This window comes from Phodopus roborovskii, unplaced genomic scaffold (genome assembly GCF_943737965.1).
Source record: "Phodopus roborovskii unplaced genomic scaffold, PHOROB, whole genome shotgun sequence".
Taxonomy (NCBI): domain Eukaryota; kingdom Metazoa; phylum Chordata; class Mammalia; order Rodentia; family Cricetidae; genus Phodopus; species Phodopus roborovskii.
Window position 1 is genome coordinate 27,978,768 of NW_026126540.1, and position 26,485 is coordinate 28,005,252.

The 26,485-nt window shown below is 47.5% G+C and overlaps 1 protein-coding gene across 1 annotated transcript; it reads left to right on the plus strand.

The window, feature by feature from the left end:
• The first annotated feature begins 1,990 nt into the window (after positions 1–1,990).
• On the plus strand, positions 1,991–21,976 carry Ankrd35 (ankyrin repeat domain 35). The gene is made up of 15 exons (XM_051198875.1): positions 1,991–2,112; positions 2,315–2,431; positions 9,199–9,329; positions 10,637–10,725; positions 11,094–11,158; positions 12,217–12,274; positions 12,404–12,474; positions 12,752–12,858; positions 13,508–13,692; positions 14,274–14,311; positions 14,460–16,463; positions 20,182–20,271; positions 20,440–20,505; positions 21,149–21,253; positions 21,779–21,976. Exons 2-14 carry the CDS (start codon positions 2,393–2,395, stop codon positions 21,206–21,208), a joined length of 3,003 nt encoding a protein of 1,000 aa, XP_051054832.1. The 5' UTR covers positions 1,991–2,112; positions 2,315–2,392; the 3' UTR covers positions 21,209–21,253; positions 21,779–21,976.
• Positions 21,977–26,485: the final 4,509 nt, after the last annotated feature.

A 26,485-nucleotide genomic window follows, 5' to 3' on the forward strand; every position in this document is an offset into this window, starting at 1 on the left:
TTTCCCCATGGTCTTATCTTACAAGAGAAATGTCCAGACTTGTTACTCCTTTGGCTGCCTGCATGGCAACTCTGGCGGGCCCTCTCTGCCTACCTTTCCCAGAATTCTCATCCTAGTCCCGCCTATCTTTCTGTCTCATTATTTATTCATCAACCAGTAAGAGAAATATACATACAGAAGGACTTTTCCCATCAAGGGCTATTACACAGAGAAACCCTGTCTCAAAAAAAAAAAAAAAAAAAAAAAAAAAAAAAGTAGTTGCTGCTATTGTAGAGGACCTGGACCTGGGTCTGTTTCCCAGAACTCATGTAGTGGCTCACATCCATTCTAACTCCAGTTCCAGGGAATCAAAATTTTGATTTCTTCTGACTTCTGCTGACACCAGGCATGCACCTGGTACACATACATCATGCATACATACATGCAGACAAAATACTCATACACATAAAATAAATAACTTTAAAAACCTTTAGAGAGAGAGAGAGAGAGAGAGAAAACATCTCTCACCTCCTTACAATGAGCCTCTAAAGGGAAATGGGTGTTACTGAAGACTGGTTTGTCTCTATTTTGGGGAGTAGTTGTTTGTATTTTTTAAATTTATTTATCTATGTGTTCTTGTCCATGTGAGTGTATGCTGCATGTGTGTTGGTACCCTTAAAGGTCAGAAGAGGGCATTGGAGACTCCGGAGCTAGAGTTACAGGTGATTGTAAGCATCCCAGCATGGGTGCTGGCTGTTCTCAGTGGACAACTTGCCGATACCCGAAATGAATTACAATACAGAAATGGAGGATGCACTTGTGTTCAGATCTTGAGGCAGGAAGACACGGGCTTTTGATACGGATGTTGAGGCTGGGTGGCACAGTCCTTTAATTCAGGCTCCAGGAAGGCACACCTGTAATCTGGGCCACAATTTCCCTTTCTGCTGGAAGCCTGTGTAAGGACGTGCGAAGAAGGAAGGGCTCACCCGTTCTCTGCCGGCTGGCCCCTGTCTTGTCAGCGCACCCCTCCTCCACTGGCTTTGCAGCTACTTCTCCGGGTTGCCAGCGTAAAGAGAAGACCAGCTGAGACACCCAGCCTCACAGCCTCGTGGGTGAACAACTACTACATTCTCGAACTTTCCATTCACAGCTTGCCATTTTTGGATGGTGACCTATAAGTCATTCCGATAAATTCCCATATGTATATGAATATATGAATGAATAAACCTCTTAGAGAGGGAGAGAGGCAGAGAGAGAGCTTCATTCCATAAGTTCTGTGTCTCTGGAGAACCCTGACTAATATAGTCATCTGGGAGAGCAGGAAGTAGTCTTGATTGCTGAGCCTCCCTCCAGCCCTTTCTTCTTTATATCCACATAATTAAAAGAACACTTTGAGGCTGGCAGATAGCTTAGCAGGTAAAGGTGCTTGCTACAATGCCTGATTCCCCAGGGTGCAAATTATCCCCAGGTTGCATATGATGGAAGGATTAAACCCCTGCAAGTTGTCCTCTGATCCCCACAACTGTGCCATAGCAACAGGCCCCATCCATATAAATGCACGTGAACACAGAAATAAAGAAATGTAGTAATTTTTTAAAGAAAACTTTTATTTTTCCTTTGTGTGAAAAATATTAACCTTTTGGCTAATAGCAAACGTATTATTTGAATCCTCCTAGCAAGGATATATCTGCTTCCCATCCACCCTCAGCTCTAGAGTAGGGTTTTCTCTAACTGCAGCCTATTCCTCTGAAAGCCCGGTAGTTTTTTGAAGCAAAACCCGTGTTGAAGCAACTGTAGAAGCAATGGTCTCTTCTCCAACACTAGACTGTTCCTTTCTTGTTGCTTCTTTGGTCATTCATTCATTCATTCATTCAATAGACATTAAAGACCTAACATGTACCAAGCAAGGGGACTAATAAAAAATACAACTGCTGCCATCAGAGAACCTGATAGGAACACCAAAGATGCAACCACACAACAGGCTAAAGAACTCATCACAGGTAAAAGGGGACCATTGGCGACATAGAAGCTTGTGGAGGTTCTTGGGGCGGAGCTTCACGCAGAAGGGCGAGGAAGGTAGGGCCAGGGAGGCGTCTCTGCGGAGGCTGCGAGCAACCTTCTCAGACTGAATAGGTAGGATGGAAGGCGGGTTTTGAGGCCCAGCCGGGGCGGCTGCTGAAGACTGCGGGCTTTTTGCCTCTGCAGGGGCGAGGTGGGGCCAGGGGCGGGGTTTTAAGCACTGCCTTGGGTCCATGTCTCTGATTGAGCGGGGTGAGATCTGGGGCGGGGCCTAGGGCGGGACTCATTTTGCCTTTTGACAGCTGTGTCTCCAAAGCCGCAGCCGAGAGGGTTTGAGAACTTGTGGCCCGGCTCTCTGCGCGTCCCCATCCCCCCCGTGGCCCTAGCCCTGGCCATGAAGCGCATCTTCTCCTGCTCCAGTTCACAAGTGGCGGTAGGTGACAAATGTGTGGGAGACGGGCTGGGGCTGGGATCCAAGTCCTGTGTTGACAGAAGTCCTGAGTCCCATCTCCATGGACGATGGCATCAAGCCTGCATCGGTCTTTTCCACGCTGCTGCTCTGGCAATGCGACGGCCAGCTCTACTAACTGAACTTATGAGTGTCTCCCAAAACCTGACTCTCAGCCCTCCTAACCTGCTCCTTCCCGAGTTCTCCCCCCTTGGCTCCTTGTTCTCCCAACATTAATGACTTCCAGTTTCTGGTATGCTGTCTGAAGGCCTGTTCTCTTCCCATGACCCTTTTCTCTACTTCAGCTCTGCCTCCCAGTACCAACCCACCTCAGACATCTGCCCCACCCCACCCTTAGCCTTTGCCTCCATTCTTACTTCCACCCCTAATTCCTGCCATAGCTTAATTTCCATCCCTGCCTTCTCCCCACAACTTTCTCTTTCTGTCCCCAAAGTGCTTTCAGCCTGGTGCCTTCTCCCAGCCCTTCTTCATAACCTGTCCTCTGTTCCACACCATGACACATCCACATCTATTCTTCCAAACACCACTTCAAACCTCTTTCCAACTGGCCGTCCATCATGGCGTCCCTTCAATTTCTAGCCACCTTTTCCTCAGTATTACCCCTGCCACCTTTTGCCTGGACCGCCTGCCTGCTCACTATGGCTTAATCTTTCGAATCTAGCTAAGTAGATAGGCAATGTCAGGGAATATGCAGTCACCTGGCTGGTCCCCAAGGGCCTGGGTGAGTTGCCTGCAGAATCGATCCTGGCCAGTTCACTGCAGTCCTTACTGCAGATCCTCAGACTGGTTCTTGGGACCAATCAAGTCTCCCTGCCTGGTCTCTCTCTCTCTAACTATTCCTCTGTCTAGGTTTTTTGTTTGTTTGTTTTTGTTTTGTTTCTGTCCCCCCCCCCCAGACAGGGTTTCTTTGTATTGCTTTGGAGCCTCTCCTGGAACTCACTCTGTAGACCAGGCTGGCCTTGAATTCACAGAGATCCACCTGCCTCTGCCTCCTGAGTGCTGGGATTAAAGCCGTGGGCCACCACCGCCCTACCCTCTGTCTAGTTTAGGACATTCATTTTCTTTGATTGAGGTAGGGAAATGTGATGGTGAGGGATAATAAGAAGATGGAATGGACTCATGATGAGAGCTCTCCTGGCAAAGGTTACTCTATTTTCCATGCCCCCCCAACCCCCGCTCTAGAACAAAACAAAGATTTCAGAAGGTGATGGTTCAGGGAGGGTTCAGCCTCCCTTCTCTGAGGAGATCTTCTGGAGTGATCCCCTGTGAAGGGATGACTTCTTCTGTGGAGGTTGGGGGTGTGAGATAGTTGCTACTAATATTGCTCAGCTGACTTGTCACTCATAAACACATGTGAGAAATGTTTGATTATCTCACTGTGCATGGGCAGGCTACAGAAACCTGGCAGAAAGCTGTGAAGCAAGAGTAGGAAGTGTTGAGGCCTGTCTCTGTCCCACTTACATTTGCTTCTACACAGTTTCCACACATTGGCCAGCCAGTCAAAAGGCATTTACTAGTAGAGTAACAAACTACAGCTCCCGGGTAGATTTATGGAGTATGTGTCCTCCCTGGGAAGGAGACTATTTCATTCCTTTTGGGTTCTCCTACCCAGGCCCAACCCTGCTTAGCTTCTGAAACCAAGCAAGTTCGAGGTGACATGGCCACGGGCTCCTCCTGGTTCTCACCCTTGGGCACTGCCTCCTTTCCCAGATGCTGGGATGAGCAGTGAGCTACAGTGGGGCCTAGAACCCTCCCCCTTCCCTTTATGACCCCAGCCCTCCACATGTTTGACCATGAGGAATGTCTGCTCCTTCACATAAACTCAGTATCACAAGACCATGGTGAACTAAGAGTGTAGGAATGTAAAGGCCACACTCCCAGCTACATACTTAGAATGAAAACTTTCCCCCTCAGGTCAAGCTTGCAGAAGACTTGAAAGTACGCTGGCTTCAGCTACAACTTTTTTCCTCTAGAAACTCCCCCTTAGAGGTGGTGGCGCACTCCTTTAATCCCAGCACTCGGGAAGCAGAGGCAGGTGGATCTCTGAGTTTGAGGTCAGCCTGGGCTACAAGAGCTAGTTCTGGGACAGCTAAGGCTACATACACAAAGAAACCCTGTCTCAAGAAACCAAGAAAGAAAAGAAAAGAAACTTCCCCATAATAAGCCCCAAGATAATGTCTTCCAGACTGAACCTTTGCAGACAATGTGGCAGCTTTGCTGGACACCCCCCAAAGCCTGGCTTCTCAGTTTTGCCAGCCAATCGTCTCTCTTTATCCTGATTCAAGTCCTTGAGTGAGGAACCTTCCTTGGAGGCAAGGACTGTGGTCCTTTAACAGTTAACCTGCACTGGGCTAGGGATGTAGCTCAGTTGAGAGAGTGTTTGTCTAGGATGTATGGAGCTTTGGTCAGTCCTCAACTCCATGTAAACTGGGCATGGTGGCACATTCCTGTAATCCCAGCACTCAGGCAGAAGGATCAGAACTTCAAGGTCATCCTCTGTTACAGATGGAAATTGGGGACAGCCTGGGATACATGAGACCTGTCTTTTAAAACAAAAAAGTAATAAATCAACAAAATTCAATGTATATCACCTACTGTCTATGAAGACAGCAAAAATTCAGTTCCTTTAGTTATCTGGCTCAGAGTCAGTGAAGTCTTCCGGAGTGTCATAAATCTGAGTTTACTCTGCCTGGGCAGGACACAGACGAAGAGATGGGCTGGTAAATAGCTTTCACTCCTGCATCAGATCAGCACAGAGGCTTTCTGTTGCTTTTAAAACCTTAAGCTCCCAGTCCTCATGCCTTAAAGACATCCTTTCCATTTCCATCCACCTATTCTTTTTTTGTTTTTGTTTTGTTTTGTTTTTTGAGACAGGGCTTCTCTGCATTGTTTTGGAGCTTGTCCTTGATCTTGCTCTATAGACAGGCTGGCCTCGAACTCACAGAGATCCTCCTGCCTCTGCCTCCCAAGTGCTGGGACTAAAGGTGTGCACCACCAATGCTTGTCCCATCCACTAATCTTCAGTAGAAGCCACTTGCTTCTGCACTGCCTGTTGGTGTCTTCCCATCTTGATAGGAAGCCTGAGATTTCATAGTCTGAGATAGGAGAAGGTAAAATTACTTCTACATGGGTTCCCTAATCTCAGCTATAGAAATAACAAAGACTATCCTTGATAGGGAGTCTGCAGGTTAATTTGGTGATTACCCCCTAAGGCTGTGATGGAATCCAGTGCCTCCTTTCCAAGGTGTTAAGGTGAGCCACTGCCGAGTCTTAGACTTTGGGAGCACATCTCTTGTTCTTTACTTTCCAGTGGTTTCATCATGAAGAATGTCTACCCATTCTAACATGGTTTGGTATAATGAAACTATAGGAAACAAATCAGGCAGAGTTAGAAGGACCTACTTGGAAAGAAATGTTTCCATATTGCTAAAACACCCTTTACCACCTCCCTAGCTTGGCTAACTCAAGGAAGTTTTACATGCCTGACACTTGTGAAGACTTTAGAGTGCTCGGGGCTGGAGAGATGGCTCAGTGGTTAAGAGCACTGGCTGCTCTTCCAGAGGACATGGGTTCAATTCCCAGCACCCACGTACTTACGTGGCAGCTCACAGCTGTCTGTAACTTCAGTTCCAGGGAATTGACATCTTCACACCAATGCACACAAAATAAAGTTAAATAAATTATTAAAAAAAAAAAAAAAGAAAAGATCCCAGCACTCTGGAGGCAAGAGGATTGTGAGTGCCAGGCTAGTCAAAGACTTCAGACTAAGAACAAGAACTTCTGTAGGAAGAGGGAAGAGAGTTAAAGTGTCGGAATGGAGAACCTGAGGTTAAGGTCAGCTGCGGGCAGCGCTGAGTGTTGAAGACATTGTTCCATCTCTGTTTTCCATCGGATGACCTGGTTCCCAAGGGGCACTGAAAAGCGTGTTCTTGCATGTCAGGGCCTGTTAGGATGGGGAGGAGTCATTTTGCTTGCTTTGTCATTGAGAATAAACCTGTTTGGAGACTCTCCCATGTAGGGAGAGTGAGTAGCTCTGCCCTAGAGGTGTTCTCAAACATTTATCTGGAAATAGGTAATCCTTTTCCCATCGCTCTGCAACAATGTGGTCTGCTATGGAAATTAGGTCTGGATGCAAGAGGCCCGTACTGTTTCTAAAGCCAACTGTCACTCTCTTATGTGATCCTGGGCAGATGTTTAACACATGTGTGCTTCCATTTCTGTTTCTGTGAAAACAGGCAAGATGATATCATCCCCAACTATTTCCCAGGGCTATCTGAGGCTAATTGGAAGGACTGGGAGAAGTTACGAGTGTTTTACGGGAGTGCTACCTCAAAATTCATCTATCCTAGGCAATTTTATGACTTGGACCTTTAAATTTTTTCTGTGTAGATGATTAACAATTTGTCCTGGCTATATAAACCGTACTTGGAAATGAATTATTGGGCTTCCACAGACTCTATTTTTTTCACCCTTTCCTATAACCTCTTTCTTGTTGAGATTATACCTCATAAAACACAATGGGCCATCCCCAATTGCTCACTGCTTCCTGTTTTGTTGTAAGGATGCCATGCATCTATCTATCTAATCTATCTACATTAACTTGTTTAATGCATTCTGGTGAGGTTGTTATTATTACCTACATTTTATGTGCAAGAAAACAGGTTAGAGTGTTTAATGGCTTCCTCTAGGTCATGTAGCTGAACCAGGTCCCAGACTCAGTCCTGATGACAAGATACCCATCCGAGAACTTTTCCTCCATACCAATGATCTTTGCGTTCCTCCCTTCTTCCTTTGTGTTTCCCCTCTCTGGACCAAACTAGGTTTTCTATGCTTGCAGCCCTAGGTGTTTTTATACAGCTCTCTCTTTTATGCCCTGTAATTCTTCAATTATTTTAATTACTCCTCCACCCTCAAAACCTGAGCTGAAAAGATGGAACAATGCAACCGAGGTGTGGCTGCTGTCTGGGACAGCTGCTCCCTGGCCGGAGAGGAGAGGGAGGATTCCCTTTCTGTCTCTTCTTCTTGCTGCCTCCCCAAGCACAGCTAGAAACTGGCTTGCTTTGCTGGTTGTTTGCTGTGAGGAGGTTTACCGACCAACGGGAGAGAGACATAGCCAGCTACGATATAAGCAGAAACTTTATAATTGCTGACCATTGCGCCCCCAATTTGGGGCCCAGAGTCAATAGCTAGAGAAGTCTGGGTGGCTATGACCAGAAGCTAGGGACCTTGATTTACTTTGCAAACCACTAAAGACAAAAAGCAAAGCAGCTGGGGTGGGAGGTGGATTGTGTTTGTGTGTGTGGGGGGGGGGCATTGTGAACCAGTCGGGAGTGGTCAGGTTGGTTCAGTTTGCTCTAGAAAGAGCTAGGGAGCACCAAGGAAGGAGTTATTGCTAGGATTGCCCTCAGGCTGGGCATCTAACAACAGTAGTCATGGTAGTGATTAAAAAGAGTCTTGCCAGGTATGGTGGTGCACACCCTTAAACTTAGCATTAGGTGACAGAGGCAGGTGGATCTCTGAGTTCAAGGCCAGCTTGGGCACCATAGTGAGTTCTAGGCTAGCCATGGCTACACAGAACCATCTCATAAATAAATAAATAAATAAATAAATAAATAAATAAATAAATAAATAAATGGAGTCTCAAAATGCTAGACCTTCATCTTTATTAATCACTTGGATGCTGTGCCAGCATCCAAGAGACTGGAGAAAGAGGGTCTTGAGTTTGAGGACAGTCTGGCTACATAGTGACTCTTAGCTAGCTTGGGCTAGCTTGACTTTGTTTCAACAAAAGAAAACATTTTTTTTCCAAGACAGAGTTTCTCTGTATCTCAGTTCTGGCTGTCCTAGAACTCACTCTGTAGACCAAGCTGTCCTCGAACTCACAGAGGTCAGCCTACCTCTGTCTCCCGAGTGCTGGCATTAAAGGTTTGCCACCACACCTGGCAAAACAAAGTACTTTTAAAATAACAAAAGTAATAATAATTTTCCTGTTGTCTATTGGAGAACCTTGGTTGGCCTCAAAATTGAGATTCTCTTATCTCAGCCGCCCCCCCCCCAAATATTTCAATTACTGGAATTTACCACCACAACTGGTACATATATGCACACAAACGCATACACACACACATACACATACACGCACGCACGCACGCATGCACGCATGCACACACACACACACATACAGGCACGCACGCATGCACGCATGCACACACACACACACACACACGGTTAAGCCTGGCTTTAACTCCTGATCTTCCTTCCTCTACCTCCTGGAGTGTATTCTATAATAAGTCCACACCAAGCTTCATAATTTTTAAAGAGTTGTTTATTATGTATGTAGTGCTCTGCCTGAATGTATGCCTGCAGGCCAGAAGAGGTCACCAGATCTTATTACAGATGGTTGTGAGCCACCATGTGGTTGCTGGGAATTGAACTCAGGACCTCTGGAGCCATCTCTCCAGCCCCACAAGCTTCACATTTTTAAATTAAGTGATCCCCTGAGCACCTTTAGGTTTATGGTGGACAGTTGTTGTCAGTAATTCTTGGTGACATATGGAGTGGTGAGTATTTTGCTGGCCTACTTAAGAAAGCTCTTTTGCTCTGGGCCTAGAGATCACAAGCGTCGAGAATCTCCAGGGTGCTCTTTTCCTCTTGCCGGGCATCTAATACCACTTTTCTTCCCCATACCATTACCAGCGCCAATATTCATACAATCTGTAACTCCCGACTAGGTGGAGAAATGGAACCGTCGTGATCAGAAGCTGCTGGAGGCAGTGCAACGGGGGGATGTGGGGCGCGTGGCTGCCTTGGCCTCCAGGAAGTCAGCCCGACCCACCAAACTAGACTCAAATGGCCAGTCCCCGTAAGTAAGTCTTCTTGACCCCACTCTGGCATGTGGTTCTGTTTTGAAAGCTTTAAACTTCAGGATGATCAGGGAAGGCCTATAACTTCAGAGCTCTTTTATTGTTTGAATTGGCAAGCAGATGGATAAACCTTTGCCATGTACCAAGCACAGAACAAACGAGGGAGGAGGACATTGTCCCTGAGTTCCAACCACCCCACAAGCCACAGTGACTTGAAAAGGATGTAAAGCTCATTAAACCAACAGAGAACTAATTGCTAAACCAAGTTTCCTCATCACAAAAGTAGGAGGGTGTGTGTGCTTGAGCAGTTAGGAATGAAGGAGTAAGTCATGGATGTCGTGGGTGTCATGGGGCCAGAGGGAGCGATTAGGAGGAAGGCTACCCCCTGCCAGCCTTCTGCTCTGTTCCAGACACTTCTGCTCTTTCTATGACACATCCAGTTCTCTGAGGTTCCGTGCTGGGAGAAGTAGGTGATCATGTGTCCCCCAAACATCCCTGCAACAATCTGAAAAATCTGAAATCCCCTGAGATGTGTAGCTCTTCTAACTTTTTGTAGTATCCTCTGACTTCATGACTGGAGGTCCTGGAGGCAGACTTTTTCTCTCTCTTGTTTTCTTGGGTTTTTTGTTTGTTTGTTTTTGTTTTTTTGAGACAAGGTTTCTCTGTGTAGCTTCGGAGCCTGTCCTGGAACTTGCTCTTATAGACCAGGCTGGCCTCAAATTCACAGAGCTCCACCTGCCTCTGCCTCCTGAGTGCTGGGATTAAAGGTGTGTGCCACCACTGCTGGGCTGCCAGGCTTCTCTCTTAGAAGACTAGGAGAGCTTCCCTCCTTGCATTGGAAATTGAGTTTGGGCTATGGAGCAGAGGGAAAAGGGCTTGTTAAAGCTCCCCCTTGTCGGTTGTCCTGGTACCTGCTTATAGTCCCAGAATTTGGGAGGTCAAGTCAGGAGGATCTAGCATTCAAGGGCAGCCAGGTCTGTATAGTGAGACTCTATCTCAAAACAAGCCAGCAAAACCAACTGATCATTCAGGGAAGTGTTGGTGCAGGCCTTTAATCCCAGCACGCCACTCGGGAGGCAGAGGCAGGTGGATCTCTGTGAGTTCCAGACCAGGTCTACAAGTGCTAGTTCCAGGACAGGCTCCAAAGCCACAGAGAGACCCTGTCTTGAAACAAACAAACAAAAAACCTAACTGATCAGAATAATTTAGAATATTAAACACGATTTAAAAAAAAAAAAACGAGCCTCCCCCATTTTACCCCCCTGGTCTTTCATCCTTTCCTGTTTCTTGGCTGTGACACTGGCAGGTTTCACCTGGCGGCCTCCAAAGGCCTGACAGAGTGTCTGACAATACTGCTTGCAAACGGGGCTGACATCAACAGCAAGAACGAGGATGGTGAGTCAGCCAGCACTGCCCATTAAGCTGCAAGATTGTCTCCGTGGCTGCAGAGGGGCCAGTGCTGGGCTCTGATGGAGGTTCCAGCTGTGGGTCTTTGCTTCTAGGCTCAGTAAGTCTTGGCCAGCTTCTCTCCCCGGGTTCCCCTCCCTGTAAGCTAGGCACACACCTTCCCCTTACTCACCATTGAAGGTACCAGCTGCTTGGGGAACAGGAATTTCTGGCCCGATGTGGAGAGCTTCTCTCTAATCTCCCTCTGATTATCTGTGCGTCTCTTGCCTTCCCGCCCAGTGAGTCATCCACCTTCATGGGGCCACCCACCCACCCACCCTCCATCTCTCTCCATCTCTCTCCCTCTCTCTTTCCAGGAAGCACCGCCCTTCATTTGGCCACCATCTCCTGCCAGCCACAGTGTGTAAAGGTCTTGCTTCAGGTAAAAGCAGTCAGTCCTCTGATACTCCTGTGCAGGCAGGAGACAGAGGCAGCAGCATGCCCCAATTTTTTCTTATGGGTCTCATTCCTAGTGACACAGCTGAAGGCCATTCAACAATACATTCACAAACATCTCTTTGACATCTCCTCTGTATGTGTACCACGCTTCATGCTATCTTTGGCTGGCAAGTCAGAAACCAGAGTACCCGAGAACTCTCTCGCTGGCGGAGTCACTGTGGAGACTGGCTGCTATGTGTATGGGCAGGTAGAAGAAAAGCAGGGATGCTCAAATAAGTAAGAGGGCCCAGCAGGTAGAAGGACTTGCTGCCTTATCTGATGACATGAGTCTGACTCCCAGAACCCACATGGTGGGAGAAGAGAACTAACCTCTGCACATTGTCCCCTGACCGCCACACACATAACCAACCACACCACTTCCCCCAAGTAAATAAATAAACAAATAAGATGAGGAGAGGGCTACAGCTAGGTAGCACAAAGAAAAACATACATGAGCCAAGACACCTGGATGATTTGTGTCTCCAGCAGACCATGAGCACATACAGACTGTTCTACTTTTTTTTTTTTTTTTTTCTCCTAAGACTGGGTTTCTCTGTGTAGCCCAGGCTGTTCTGGAATCCCCTCTGTAGACAAGGCTGGCCTCAAACTCAGAGATCCACCTGCTTCTCAAGTGCTGGGATTTAAGACATGGACCACTACCACCTGGCTACTGTTCTACTTTTATTACTCCTCATCTTTTCCAAATTTTATGTAATGGTCTCAAAACTACAGCCAAAGTCAGGTGTCATTTCCTTCTATATGTTTATTTACTGATCACTTATTGTTTCTTTGACCTTAGTGAGGAACTAGGACTGAATTTCAAGGCTGCACATCAATTACAGGGAGTAGACTGAGCTTGCATAGTGGTTGGCTTCCCCTCAGATCCATGGTCCTCTTGTTTCTCTCCATATTACCATGGAAACTGGAAAATTGAAATGGGGGAATGGGATGAGGATGCTAACACCAAGCTTCATTGCTTCTTCTCTTTGTGGCTATTTACAGCACGGTGCTAATGAAGATGCTGTGGATGCAGAAAATCGTAGCCCATTACACTGGGCAGGTGCGTGCCTGGGGACTGGTGGGAAGAAGGCTGGGAAACAGTGGGTGACATGATGGGAGAGATGCTGGGTTATATAGCCCAAGTAGATGTCTTCACACCTCTTAACCAACCACCTTTCAATCCTTCCAGCCTCCTCTGGCTGTGCCTCAAGTGTCCTCCTGCTGTGTGACCACGAGGCCTTCCTGGATGTGCTGGACAACGTGAGTATCAGATAGATCAATAGTCAGTTTCTCTCTCACACTGACCAGGAAGCTGCTGCTTTCTCTGAGTTTGATTGGCCAGATTCTGTGATCCGGCCTCCATTTCTCCTCCATATCATTTGGGAGCTCCTAAGTCCTGGCACAATAGTGTTTAGGCCCAGGACCAAGCTTGTTTGAGCAGGGGTTAGTAGAGGGGGAGTTGGTATAGGGTTGAATTGTCAAGTCCTTACTTCTCCCTGGCTCCTCATTGCCTCTCATGTTCCCACAATCTCTGCAGGATGGACGTACACCCCTGATGATTGCATCGCTGGGTGGTCATGCAGCTATCTGCTCACAGCTGCTGCAGAGAGGTGCCCGAGTTAATGTCACAGACAAGGATGACAAGTGAGCTGTCTCCATCCTCCAGTTTTTTACCAGTCCAGTTCCTTACCATGGACTGGAAAGAACAGGCTAGTCTCTGTTCTTGGGAGCCTCCTCCCTTTCCATGAATGGCTCAAAAAGTTTTGCCTGGTGCCCTGACTAGCTAGCCATGCTAGCACAAGTGATGCCAGAAGTAGAAAGGCTACCTCTGGCATCCCTGCTTTAACTTACTAGTTTTCAGGCTATTTCCTAAGCCTGAAATTTATGCAAAAGAAGAATGTGGTGGTGTACATTTATAGCCCAGTACTCAGGAGATTGAGGCAGAAGGATCATGAGCAAAATGCTGCTGTCCGTGTGTGTGCATGTGTGCGTGCATGTGTGTATAAGAGTGTACATGTGTGTGCATGTGTGTGTGAGTGTGTGCATGTGTTTGTGTGTGTGTGCATGTGTGTGTGTGCTGTCATGCAGAACTTTAGCATTCTATAAAGCAGACAAAAGTGGAGTTCTCCTAGTGGTTCCAATTTCTGATGCTGCAGCTCCAAGGAATGACATTGGAGAAGTCCTGCTCTGGTCTAATGCTCTGACCTTGGCTCTGACTCCACGGATTGAGGGCTTATCCTGTACTGGAATTTCTAAAACTATGAAGGTGTTCCAGATTTGTCTCCACCCACAGATCAGCCTTGATTCTGGCCTGTGAGAAAGGCAGCGCTGAGGTGGCCGAGCTGCTCTTGAGCCACGGAGCAGATGCTGGAGCAGTGGACAGCTTGGGGCACAATGCTTTGCATTACGCATTGCACACACAAGACAAGGAGCTGTGGAGGCTGCTACAGCAGGCCCTGAACCGGCGGCGAAGAGGCGGTGAGGTCCCTTTGTGCCTTCAAGATTCTCTTCAATAACCAAAGAATTCAAGAAGCTTCTCAGTATCTCACTGCCTTCTGGGGAAAAAAATGACCTACCATCTTAGTCCAGGGTTTATTAATTGAGTACTGCTACATCACAAGAATTCCCAGCGCACCTTTTGCTCATTGAGTGCAACTCTGGCTATTGCAATTGTGATTTGTTTATTTTTTTATTTTATTTATTTGCCTTTTTCTCTGTATATCCTTGGAACTTGATCTGTAGACCAGGCTGGCCTCAAACTCAGAGATCTGCCTGCCTCTGCCTCCTAAGTGCTGGGATTGAATGGCTATTGCTGTTGTTGCCACCATGTGATTTCTATTTTGCCCACCATTGGTTGATGTTCCAGTACCTTCATAGTAGCAGCACAATGATCTCTAAAAGAAATGTGTGTACAAAATAAAGAAACACTCCACCTCTGGGACAGGAAGCCAAAGTTGCTAGATAGTTAGGGATTCGTAATGAGTGACTACTTTTCTCTAACAAAGTCTGAAAACCGGATGAGCACTGAGCTCTCATTTGTTTCGTATCTTCTCTTACAGGTCGTGGACTGGTTCAACATCCAGATCATGCATCTCAGGTATGATCCTAAGTTCCTCCCCTTTTCGTTTCTGACCTCCTCCCAAGCTATTCCAGTAGTCCATGTGGGCATCAGGACATTCCCAGAAGCAAGGCTCTCGCAGAGCCTAGACTACTTGCACAGCTTCACATCAGGTTTTTGTTTATAGGCTTCTCCTCATGAGCCTCAAGTAGGATCTCCCCTTAAGAGATCACGGAGAGTGGAGAACGAGGAAGAGCAGGAGGAAGAGGAAGAGGAGGAGGAAGCGAGATGCTCAGAGGAGTGGAAGTGGAAGTATGAAGAGGAACAGAAGAAAGTTAACCAGTTGGAGAAGGAGCTGATGCGAAAGACAGAAGAGTGTAAGGCTCAAGCTGCAGCGTTTGTAGGCCTGGAGAACCAGATTCGAGAGCAGGTGCAAGAATTAGGGCATCTCCTATTGCAAGAGCCTGGGGCCCCAGGAAGACAGGGCCCCGGTCTCCGTCCTGGAGGAGATGGTATGGAGCAGGGCTGTCCCCTGAATCTGTTGGCTGAGCGAATCCAAGAGCTAAAGAGGCAGCAGAAGGCAGCAGCCACAGCGAACCCCACAGTAGTTCCCAGGAGAGCTGAAGAGTTAGCCCCAGCACAGACCCAGTATGAAGTCCATAGAAAGTCCCAACCAGAGCGGGGGCTGCCCCAGAGCCCAAGGTCTGAGACCATCGGGAAGGCCACAGGACAGCAGCTGAACACCAATGGGGAACAGAACCTTGGCCTGGATAACGCTGACCAGGTGTGTGTTGTCCAGAAGGAGCGGTCCCCGGCTCCAGGGACTGAACAAGCTGGCCCAGCGGGGGAACCAGCGGGCATAGCAGCCTTGAACCAACTCCTGCTACAGCTAAGGGAAGAGCTGGCTGCAGTGTGGCGAGAAAAGGATGCCGCCAGAGGGGCTCTGTCAAGACCAGTTCTGGAGGGAGCTCTGGGGACCCCCAGGGCTGAGGCTGCAGCAGCTGCCTGGGAGAAGATGGAAGCCAGGCTGGAAAGGGTGCTGGTGAGGCTGGATCGAGCAAAGGCAGGACTGCAGATGAAACCTGAGGTTCCTGCCCAGGGGTCCAGAGAGGGGCCCCCCAAAGCAGTTCCAGGATGCACTAAAGAGCACGAAGAAAAGGGGGTTCCTGGGGCCAGAGGAGAGCCCCTAGGGGCCCCTGGGGGAGAACAGGCTTCAGTAGGAGGCCTGGCAAAGGGACACCTGGAGAAAGAGGTGTCAGCGCTGAGACTTAGCAACAGCAATTTGCTGGAGGAATTGGGAGAGCTGGGGCGTGAAAGGCAACGCTTGCAAGGAGAGCTGCAGTCTTTGACCCAGAGGCTACAGCGGGAGTTTGTGCCCAAGCCCGAGGCGCAGGTCCAGCTACAGCAGTTGAGGCGGAGCGTGGGGTTGTTAACAGATGAACTGGCCGTAGAGAAGGAGGTTACAGAGAAGCTGCGCAGGCGACTGGCTTCCCAGAGCAGCGGCCTCCAAGGGCTGTGGAACTGTCTGCCCCCAGACCTCGTGGGTAAGGGGAGTGCACGGAGTACAGCTGCAGAACCCCTGGAGGAGCTGCAGACCTGCATCAGCAACCTGGTAGATAGGCACCTCGAAGCCCAGCAGGCTTTGGCACGGTTGGAAGAGGAAAACCAGCAGCTGAGAGGATCCTTGGTCTCCCATGGGGAGCCAGAGGCCTCCCTGAAGGCTCCAGCATCCCCCCAAGTGGCCGCCCTGGAGCAAGATCTGGGGAAGCTGGAGGAAGAGCTGCGGGCTGTGCAGGCCACGATGAGCGGGAAGAGCCAGGAGATCTGCAAGCTGAAACAACTGCTTTACCAAGCCACAGAGGAAGTGGCCGAGCTGAGAGCCCGTGAAGCAGCCAGCCTGCGACAGCACGAGAAAACGCGAGGCTCGCTGGTGGCCCAGGCGCAGGCTTGGGGCCAGGAGCTCAAAGCTGTGCTGGAGAAGTACAACACAGCTTGTCGGGAAATGTCTCGGTTGCGAGATGCTGCGGCAGAGGAGCGCCGCCGCAGCGAGGACCTCGCGGCTCGGGCGGCTGAGCAGGAGCGCCAGGCAGGTGAGATGCGCGGGCGCTCAGAGCAGTTCGAGAAAACCGCCGAGCTGCTGAAAGAGAAGACAGACCACCTCATCGGGGCTTGCAGAGACAAGGAGGCCAAGGTGAGCGCTAAGGTAGCCTTGAGAGCCTGGCAGGGAGTGGCGATCAGAGTGTCTGGCACTTGCAAGGACTGCTCTGTGCTTGCCTAGGGAGAGAGAGGTTTGGGATTGAGATTGGAGTTCAGGCGGCACACAGAAGAAAGAGATAAAAATAAGCAACTTGGTATAAGAGAGAAGAGGGCGTAGGTACTACAATTTAGTACTCAGGGTTTAGAAGCTATGCATGCCCCCAGGGCTGTACCAGGGAACACCATGGCCAATTAGCATTTTCTCTTAATCCTGTATTAGTCTAGCCTACTGGTGTAATGTGTTCTGTGGTTTTGCTGAGGTTCTGGCTGACTCAGAGTCTGATGGGTTAACTGTTGCTGCTGTTCCCTTCTGTTGCATTCAGAATGGGTCCTGAATATGATCTCCATTGGCCAAAAAGACACCGAAGCAACAGTTTGAAGAACTGTGCTGGTAGTCACTCAGCGGGTGGATGCAGGAGATAGGTTCAAAGTCATCTTCAGCTACAGAGCTGGTTCCAAGCCACCCTGAGCTCACAAGGCCCTGTCTCAAGACACCAAGCAAAACCAAGCCACAATAGACTTTGAAAGCCACTATTTTCTTGGCACGGTTGGGGAATGAGGCATATTTTATACATTCTAAAATTTACGAATGGATTTAGTAGTTGTCAAAATACCCACTAAGTTAATGAATTCGGATTTCCTATTAAAACTTCTGTACATGTTCAATTTGAGAACGATGGAAGAATATAAACAGTATTTGCCTAGTGTATCATGCATAGACAGAAGAAATGCTGTCCAAAATAGATATCATCATGGAAGGGAGTTAAAGGAGCCATTTTGTCAATAAATGGCAAGAAAGTCAATAAATTGTAAAATAAAATTTGGTATAGTACTTGAGTAGTTACGGTGTCTAGAGTGAGGCTGGATTTAAATTTCAGTTTCAATATTTACACAGGGAGTCAAATATGGTGGCACATGCCTGTAACATTAGCAAGTGAGAGTGTGCACATGTGCATATACACACGTACACACACACATGCACACTCACACACACAATTGTGTGTGTGAGTGTGTGTGTGTGGGATAACAGCTTAGGTTGAGAAATATAGCTCAGTGAAAGAATGCTTGCCCAGCCTTAGGTTCCATCCAGAATTGATAACAAAACAACACATAAAACTTAATAGCTGGGGCTGGAGAGATGGCTCAGAGGTTCAGAACACTAGCTGTTCTTCCAGAGGGCCTGAGTTCAGTTCCCAGCATCCACATAGTGGCTCACAACCATCTGTGATGAGATCTGGTGCCCTCTTCTGGTGTGTAGGTGTACATGCAGGTAGAACATTGTATACATAAAAAAAAAACTTAATAGCTGACTGATCTCGGATAACATTTTGTTTTGTTTTATTTTGAGACAGGGTCTCGCTATGTGATGTTTGCTGGCCTAGAGAAGTAGACCAGGCTGTCCTTTAAGTCATAGAGATCAGCCTATTTCCAAGGAGTACTGACATAAGGCTTGTGCCACCACCCCTGGCAACTTACTTAACCTCTCCAAAACCCAGTTTTCTCTTCAATAAGATTAATTTACTAAGCTAGTGAGATGGCCCGATGGTAAGAACAATGGCTCCTCTTCCAGAGGACTTGGGTTCCCAATACCCATGTGGTAGCTCACAACTGTCTGTAATTCCAGTCCCAGGGGAATCAGGCACCAATCACACACACACACAGCGTCCAGCCATACATGTATGCAAAACACTCATACACAAAAACTAAAAATTAAACTGCTAATGTGGTGGTAGTTGTAAAGATTTATTAGATAGTAAATATCTTTGGGGCTTGGGAATGTAGTTTGTTTGGTAGAGTGCTTGCTTAGCATGCATGAGGTTCTGCTTGGATCCCAACACACTACACACAGAGGTGGAGGCAATGAGCTGCTAAGATGGCTCAGCAGCTAAGAACTTTTATTGCTCTTGCAGAAGACCTGAATTGGGCTCCCAGCACCCTTGGACAGTTCACAGCTGCCTATAACTGCAGCCCAGGAGATCTGTGGACTTCTTCTGAACTCTTTGGGCACTGCACTCAAATGCACTCACCCACATGTAGACGCACACATAAATAACTAAAAAATAAAATCTTTTCTATAATGCAAAGGGCTGGAGAGAGAAAACTGACTGCTCTTCCAGAGGACCAGGGTTCAATTCCCAGCACCCAGCTCACAACCATCTGTCACTTCAGTTCCAGGGTTTCTGAGGGTGTCAGGCATGCACATGGTACATAGATATACATGCAGACAAAACACCCCATACACATAAAAATTAAAATAAAAGTTTAAAAAGAGGTTGATGTAGGAGAATCAGATGGTCAAGGTTATCCTTGTATTTAAGACCAGCTTGATTTTTATGAAACCCAGTTTAGATAAATTACTAAAAAAATTCTTAGACTAGAAGTTTGTACATATGAAAGCCATGCATGGTGGCACACACCTTTAATCCCAGAACTTGGGAGGCAGAGGCAGGTGGATCACTTAGTTCAGGGCCAGCCTGGTCTACAGAGTGAGTTCTACAGCCAGGGCTACATGGAGAAACTGTCCCCGGGGGAAAAATTTGAGGATATGGATTTTTGGCAGAGCATTTGCCTAGCAGGAGGAAGTCCCTGAGCTCAGCCCACAGCACCATTGGAAAAAAAAAAGAAAGAAAATAAATTGCTTTACTGGGTCTGGAGAAATGGCTCAGCAGTTAAGAATATTCACTGTCCAGCAAGTTCCCAGCATCCACATGGTAACTCACAACTATCTATAACTCCAGTTATAAAGGATCTGAAGTCCTCTTGTGGCTTTCAAAGGCACTGGCTACACAGAACTACACTTAATGCAGGCTAATCACTCATACACACCAGGTGTGGTGGCACTAGCCTTTAATCCCATATTTGAGAAGCAGAGGCAGGAGAATCTGTGAGTTCAAGGCCAGCCTGGTCTACAAATCGAGTTCCAGGACAGCCAGGGCTACACAGAGAAATCTTGTCTCAATAAAAGCAGAATCTCCCTACACACACACACCCACATACACACATACACACACACACATGCACACACACACACTAAATAAAATAAAATAAAATACTCAGGATAATTTGGGGCACATGTTAGATGCTCAGTAAAAAGTTGCTATAGCTGGGTGTATGTAGTGGCATATACCTTTAATGTCAGCACTCTGGAGGCAGAGGCAGAAGGATCTTTGTGAGTGTGAGGCTAGCCTAGTCTATGTAGTGAGGCCCAGGCCATCTAGCTCTACACAGTGAGACCCTATCTACACAAAACAAAACAAAAAATCCAAACAAACAAAATCTAACAGAAGACCATGAGCTATAACCAAAGAGATATTGGTTTGAACTATTATTTATTGGCTGTATGGTTTTGTTTTTGTTTTGTTTTTAGAAGGTCTCACTGTGTAGTTCTGGCTGTCCTGGAACTCACTATAGAGACAAAGTGACCTCAGGCTTCCAGAGCTCAGCCTGCATCTGTCTCTCCCCACCGCACACCCCCCCCCTCCCGCTACAGGGATGGAAGGTGTGAGCTCCACCACCCTGGGATAGCTGCATGGTTTTGAAAACTTATTAAACTCAGGGTCCCACCCATAAAATATGGATAATAGTCCTTTCTTGAGTCATTTGAGTCATCTTGGGAAAATGACCTGGGTCCCTTTCTTTCATTTTGGCCTTAGATTAAAGAGTTGTTGAAGAAGCTGGAGCAGCTCTCAGAGGAAGTTCTAGAGGTTCGGGGTGAGAACACCCACCTTGCCCTGCAGCTGCAGGTACGTTTCAGCAGCCTGACAGAGAAGAGGGTGGGTAGCGGAAGAGGGGAGTTTTCAAGCGACTAGCCAGGCAGTGGTCTGGGCTGGCAGTGATGAGCCAATGGAGTCAGCCTTGGGTTGAGTGTGAGAAGGGTATGCTTGTGACTTCCCACGGGTGCTCCCTCTCAGGATTCCCAGAAGAACCACGAGGAGATCATCTCTACCTACAGGAGTCACCTGCTGAATGCCGCTCAGGTGAGCTTGGTGGCATCTGGGAGGAAGCAGGGGTACATAGCTGAGGATGGGCTGTTACCTTTGTCCCTTCCTGTTCCTGGACATACTTGTCAATTACTTTTTTCCCACACCACTGGACCCAGCGGTGGGAGAAGCGAGGTGTGGGTGTGGAAGGAGAGGTGTTTGCTTTTCCTTTCACTTCCCTAGTCCATTGTGAGGCTTCCTCCACCCCACCCCCCATGCCCTTATCAGTTTCCTCTGAGCTGACTGCCCTAATCATGGAGGAGTAGTGGGTGGGGCTTAGGGATGTTAACTGCGGGGAGTGGAATTACAATTGTGTACCAGGTGCTTGCTTCCGAGTCCTAGTGCAGCCCGCACAGCAATCCCAAGAGGTAGATGAGAAGTTGACGTCGTTCTCTTCCTTGTGAAGATGGGAAAATAGCCATGGGAAAGTTAAATATTAAGTTATGAGTGAGAGCACTTGCCTTGTAGGCAGGAAGCCCTTCTCAGTCCCAAGCACTGAAAAACAAAGACAAACAGAATTTGTTAGGGATTATGTAATTATAAGAGGCGATGGCTGGTATTTTGCTATGCTACAAAAAATGCTCCCTCACCTGCCTCTCACCATGTTCTTCATCTTTTATGTCTTTTCTGCCACCACCAGGGCTACATGGAACAAGATGTGTACCATATCCTACTTCGAATCCTCAGCATGCAGGAGTGAGGCAGGCTCACTGCATACCCTCAGAGATAGTGGCATTTCCCCTTTGTGAGTTGTGGGTGGAGGGTAGTGAGGGTTGGGGCTGGGAAGAAAGGACTTGGGGGAGAGGATATTATGGAGGGGATTGGTGCGGTTCCATTTGCTGCGCTGGTGGCTTATACTGGGGGGGGGGTCCTGTAGAGCATAGAGTATTGCAGTAAAGTCACTTGAGAAGACAAAGTATGAGTCAGTGGAGGAGTCAGGACTCTGTGAGCAGGTGCCACGAGAGTAAAGGGATGACTGGATGGAAAAGATGGCTAAAATGTTTTCCTAGCGTCTGGGTTAAGGGGATGCCGGTGAAGGATGGAGGGTGGGCAGTGTGCACTTACTCCCTAGGGAGGGGCTCTGCAGACTCCAGGCGTTCTCTTTCACTTGCAAAGCCAGCTATCTGCCAGTCTCCCCCACCCCCCCCCACCCCTTTGTGAGCAGCCTCCTCCCATCTGGAAGGACAGACCGGCTTTAGCACGTTGGTGTGGGCAGGAGGAGAGTGAGAGTGGAGTTTCGTGCATTTCCTCCTTGAATTTCTTCTTGCAGGCAATAAGAGGACGGCCTGATTCACAGAGGCTCCATCAAGCTGTGATGGGCAGGAGGGAGGGTGGGTGATGGCCTACCAGGGTGGTGTGGGTAGGGCTTCATTGGACCCCAGACCTGAAAACCTGGACCCTGGAACCTGTACAGAACAGAATTGTGGATGTAAATGAGTTCCATGGAAAATAAAGCAGAAAGCAGGATGGTCCTGGGTATCATTGTGGTTTTTAATCAAAAAAAAAAAAGGGGGGGCGGGGGTGGAGTGGGGAAGAATCCGGACCAAACAACTTAAAAAATAAGCTGGGTGTGGTGGTGCACACCTTGATCTCAGTGCTTGGGTGGTGGGGGTGGGGAGAGCAGAAGTTCAGAGACAGCCTTGGCTACTTAGTGAGTCCAAGGTCAGCCTGGGCTACAGTTGCTACTCCATCTAAAACAAACAAACAAACAAGTGGCTACGTGTGTGTGAGTGTGAGTGTGTGTGTGTGTGTGTGGGTGGGTGGCTGGGGCATTTGCTCTATAGACCAAGCCTCAGACTCACAGAGATCCACCTGCCTCTGCCTACCACGTGCTGGGGTTGAAGACTTTATCACCACTGCCCGGCCCTCTACTTCACTGTTCCATAGCCCAATCTGCTACTACTTCCTCATTTTCAAACTTTGGTTTTGAACCATACTAAATGCATTTTAAATTTGATATGTACATATCTGAAATAGTATTTACTCTTAATACTTCTATGCTCTGCGATTATATATTCCAAAGAAAAATGATTGCTGCAATCCACTCATTAACAGTCTAGATCCACAGTTTCAAAACTACCCCATCCATGAAAACATTTCTCCTTTGGTCTTTCTCAAACTGTCTTTTACCAATATGACACTGACCTTCCCTCCTCCATCCATCTGCCCTCCTTCTTTACCTCCTGAATCCATGATCCTTTCATGTGTGTGTTTATGTGTGTACATGTGCTCCTTCCTGCCTTTGTGTGTGTAGATGTCGGTGCTGGGTTTTTTTTTTTTTTTTTTTTTTTCTGCCTCTTTTTTTTTTTTTTTTTTTTTTTTTCCTCCTTGATTACAGTTGCTTATGTGTGACCTTGCAAGGAGCAAGGCTTGATCTCAGTGCGTTCACTAAAGGGTGCTATGGAAACAGAGAGGGAGAAAACCTCTCTTGTGGAAAAATATAACTAAAAACATAGAGTGCACTTCCACGCTTGCAGGCAGTGAGCACAAGGCTTTGGGTGGGCATCACCCAGACAAGGCAGTGGGCAACATGGAGAGGACAGACATGGCAGTGGAGGTCCCAGCGCACACCCAAGCCCCGTGTTACACGCTCACACATGGGCTCCCTCTTACTCTTTATTTTTGTGACAGGGCCTTACTATGTAGCCCAAGCTAGCCTTGAACTCACGGCAATACTACTTCAAGCCTCAAATCTTTTTATACGTGAATATTTTAAAATTCGATTTGCCTTCCATTTTGGCCAAGATGAAATAATAGGACTCAGTCAGGGATAAATAAAAAACTGAACAGACTATGTGGAACAGTGGTATTCAAAACACGGAGGAAAAAGACAAGGATCCCTGAGAAAGATCCCATGTCACCTCTAGAAACTGCCTGGATGAAGAACCCCAGTGAGATGTGGCCGACTCCTGAGTTGAGGAAATGAAGCTGGGAACTCACAGGAGCTAGGCTTCAGGGCAGGTAACTGGAGAATAGAGAATTTCACAGATAGAAACTTCTAGAAATTTACAGAGCTTACTGATCTGCACCAACCCGCGGATGTAACCACATGAAAAGAGGAGAGAGAACAGTCCATGGAAAGCTCAAGGGTGTGAAAAGTCTGTGGGGTTTTGTTTAGCTCAGGCTAGCCTTGAACCTTTGTAGCTGAGTCTCTCCTTGAATTCCTGACCCCCCCCCTGCTTTGCAAAATAGCAGATTTTGTTTGTTTGTTTGTTTGTGTTTTCTTAATGGCATTTCAAATTTTATATTATTTTTATTTATATATATATGATGTATGAGTCCTGTAGAGTTCAGAAGAGGGTGTCCGATGCTCTGATGCTAGAGTTACTGGCTGTTGTGAGCTACCTGACATGGGTAATGGAAGGACAGTAACCACTCTTAAGCACTTAGCCATTTCTCCAACTCCCCCTTCTGGCAATTTCACACCTGGTTTTGGTTTACTCTTAACTCCTAGCCTTCAATCCCTGCCTCTCATCCTGGCCTAAACCCTTCCACTCCCAGTACCTCCCTTTTTCCACGATTGTTCTATTACCCTTCCTAGAACATGTCTCCTTAAAGCCTCCCCCAGCCCTCTCATGGGGGACCTTTCTAGTTTCCAGCATTCACACTGTCTCACTCCCATGCAAATACACACATATTAAACTAGAAGCTCAGAGCTGCAGAGGACACGGGATATTATCTTTGTAATTACTTATTTGCGTGTGTGTTTATGATAGTGTGCCACATATGTTTAGAGGTCAAAGGACAACTTGTAGGAGTGGGTTCTCTTCATACACCGTGTGTGTGGGTTCCAGGAGGATCAGACTCAAGTTGTCAGAAAGTGCCTTAACCTGCTGAGCCATCTGTTCAGCTCTATTTTATTCATTCATTTATTTATTATGATTTTGAGACAGGGCTTCTGTCCTGGTTAGTTTTTGTTGTTAACTTGACACAAACAAGTTACCTAGGACAACAGAAGCTCCATTGAAAAACTGCCTAGGTTCCATTGTTCTTTGGGCTGGTCAGTGAGCATTTTCTTGACTGCTGATTGCTGTATAAAGGCCATGAGCCAGAGAGGGAGCCAGCAAACTGCATTATCTTTGGATGCTCTCTGCTACAGTTCCTGCCCTGACTTCACTCAGTGGTGGCCTGTGACTTGGAATAGCAGCCAGATAAACCATTTCCTCCCCAGGCTAGCTAACACTGGGCATCCTCCGTCTCTGCTCTGCACTGCTGTGATCGCAGACATGTCTGCGGGTCAGGGATCATGCTTTCCTGACAACCAGTGAAGGGCTGGGCTGCTTCTCCAGCCTCTCTATGGTCTTTTAAAGGAAAATAGAGAGACCTTTTTTTTTTTTTTTTTTTTTTGAGACAGTGTTTCTCTATGTAGCCTTCCTGGATTTGTTTTTATTTCAGGAGTAAGAATGTTGTGTTTGCATGTATGTCTGTACATCTAGAATGTTCAGTGCTCAGGAAGCCAGAAGACAACATTTGATCCTCTGGAATTGGAGTTACATGTGGTTGTGAGCAGCAATGTGGATGCTGGGAATTGAATCTGGAAGAGCAACAAGTTGTAGGTGTCTTTCCTAGCCCCCTCATGGGGTCTTACAATGTCGTTCTGGCTGTCATGGGACTCACAGAGATCTACGAACCTCTGCCTCCAAATGCTAAGTTTCAAAGCCTACGTCAACTCACCCAGGTGCAACAAATGCTCTTAAATGCTGAGCCATCTTTCCAATATATGGCTTTTTCTAAAGTATTTTATCTGGGGCTGGAGCCTCCAGACTTAATGAATACTGAGCCTGTGGAAAGGTAGGTGGATCTCTGTGAGTTTGAAGCCAGCCTAGGCTACAGTGAGAGACCCTGATTTAAACACACACACACACACACACACACACACACACACGCACGCACGCACGCACGCACGCACGCACGCACGCACGCACGCACGCACTCATGCACGCGAAGCAGTACAGCTCTCACAGAGAACTCAGTCCAACTTTAGAACCCATGCTGGGCAGCTCACAACTGCCTGGAATTTCAATTCCAAAGGGATCTAGCACCTCTAGCCTCTGAGGGTACTCACATGCTCTCCTGTACCCACAATTTTTAAAAAAACCTGGAGCCTGCAAATATCTCAGTAGTAATACACTCGTTGCTGGTCTATGACAGAAGGAAAGAACCAGTAAAGTTATCTTTTTACCTCCACACCTGTGTTGCATGTGTGTGAGCACACACAGTATGAATGTAAAATAAATAAATTTTAACTGTTAAACACATGGTCTCCATTCTTTGTTTCAGATGCACATAGGGATAAAGAAAAAAAAGCTGAATTAGAAAAAAATAGTGTACATATAGGTACACAGTGAAAGAAGGAAGCAACGTTCGCGTTTTGTTCTAGGATGAAAAGATTTGCTCTCAGCCACCTGACGGTCCTCCAGCCTGGTTACTACTTGAGAATGAGTTCCTCTAAAATCTGGAACCTAGGCCTTATGGCCACGAGCAGATCTCTGCCTGTTCTTTCCCTCAGCCCGCCCCCTGCTGGGTTAAGCCGGGTCAGACAGCGGGGGCTTGGCAACAGCTGGCTCCAGAGAAAGCAAAGAGACAGACTGCTGTGGAAAATCGGGGCTACCCAGGATGCAGGAACTGGTCCAGAGCTAGGGCTGAGGCAGGCACACAGCCGAGGTAAGCCGGTGAGGTCATAGAGAAGGGACAGACATGTCGGCTTTGAGATTCACGTGGACACTAAGGGGGCTGTTTTAAGGGTGAGAAAATGGAGAGAAGACTGATAAGAATGGGTAAATTGTCAGAGGGCACTGAAAGGGTCCAGTAATTTCTAAGAGGAATAGAATCTTTCCCCATTCCTCTCCATTGCTAGAGATTATCAAGGACTGGTACATTCCTCATATTTGGAGGTTTGGGTGGGAAAACTAAGAAACTGCAGAGAGGGAGTTGTAGAGGGGGAGTTCACTTGGCTACATTCAAGTGTGTCAGGAAA

Coding starts and splice junctions, on each gene's coding strand:
- Ankrd35 (XM_051198875.1), top strand. CDS start 2,393: ATGAAGCGCATCTTCTCCTGCTCCAGTTCACAAGTGGCG. Junction 10,726..11,093: donor CAACAGCAAGAACGAGGATG/GTGAGTCAGCCA, acceptor CTCTCTTTCCAG/GAAGCACCGCCCTTCATTTG. Junction 16,464..20,181: donor GCAGAGACAAGGAGGCCAAG/GTGAGCGCTAAG, acceptor TTTTGGCCTTAG/ATTAAAGAGTTGTTGAAGAA.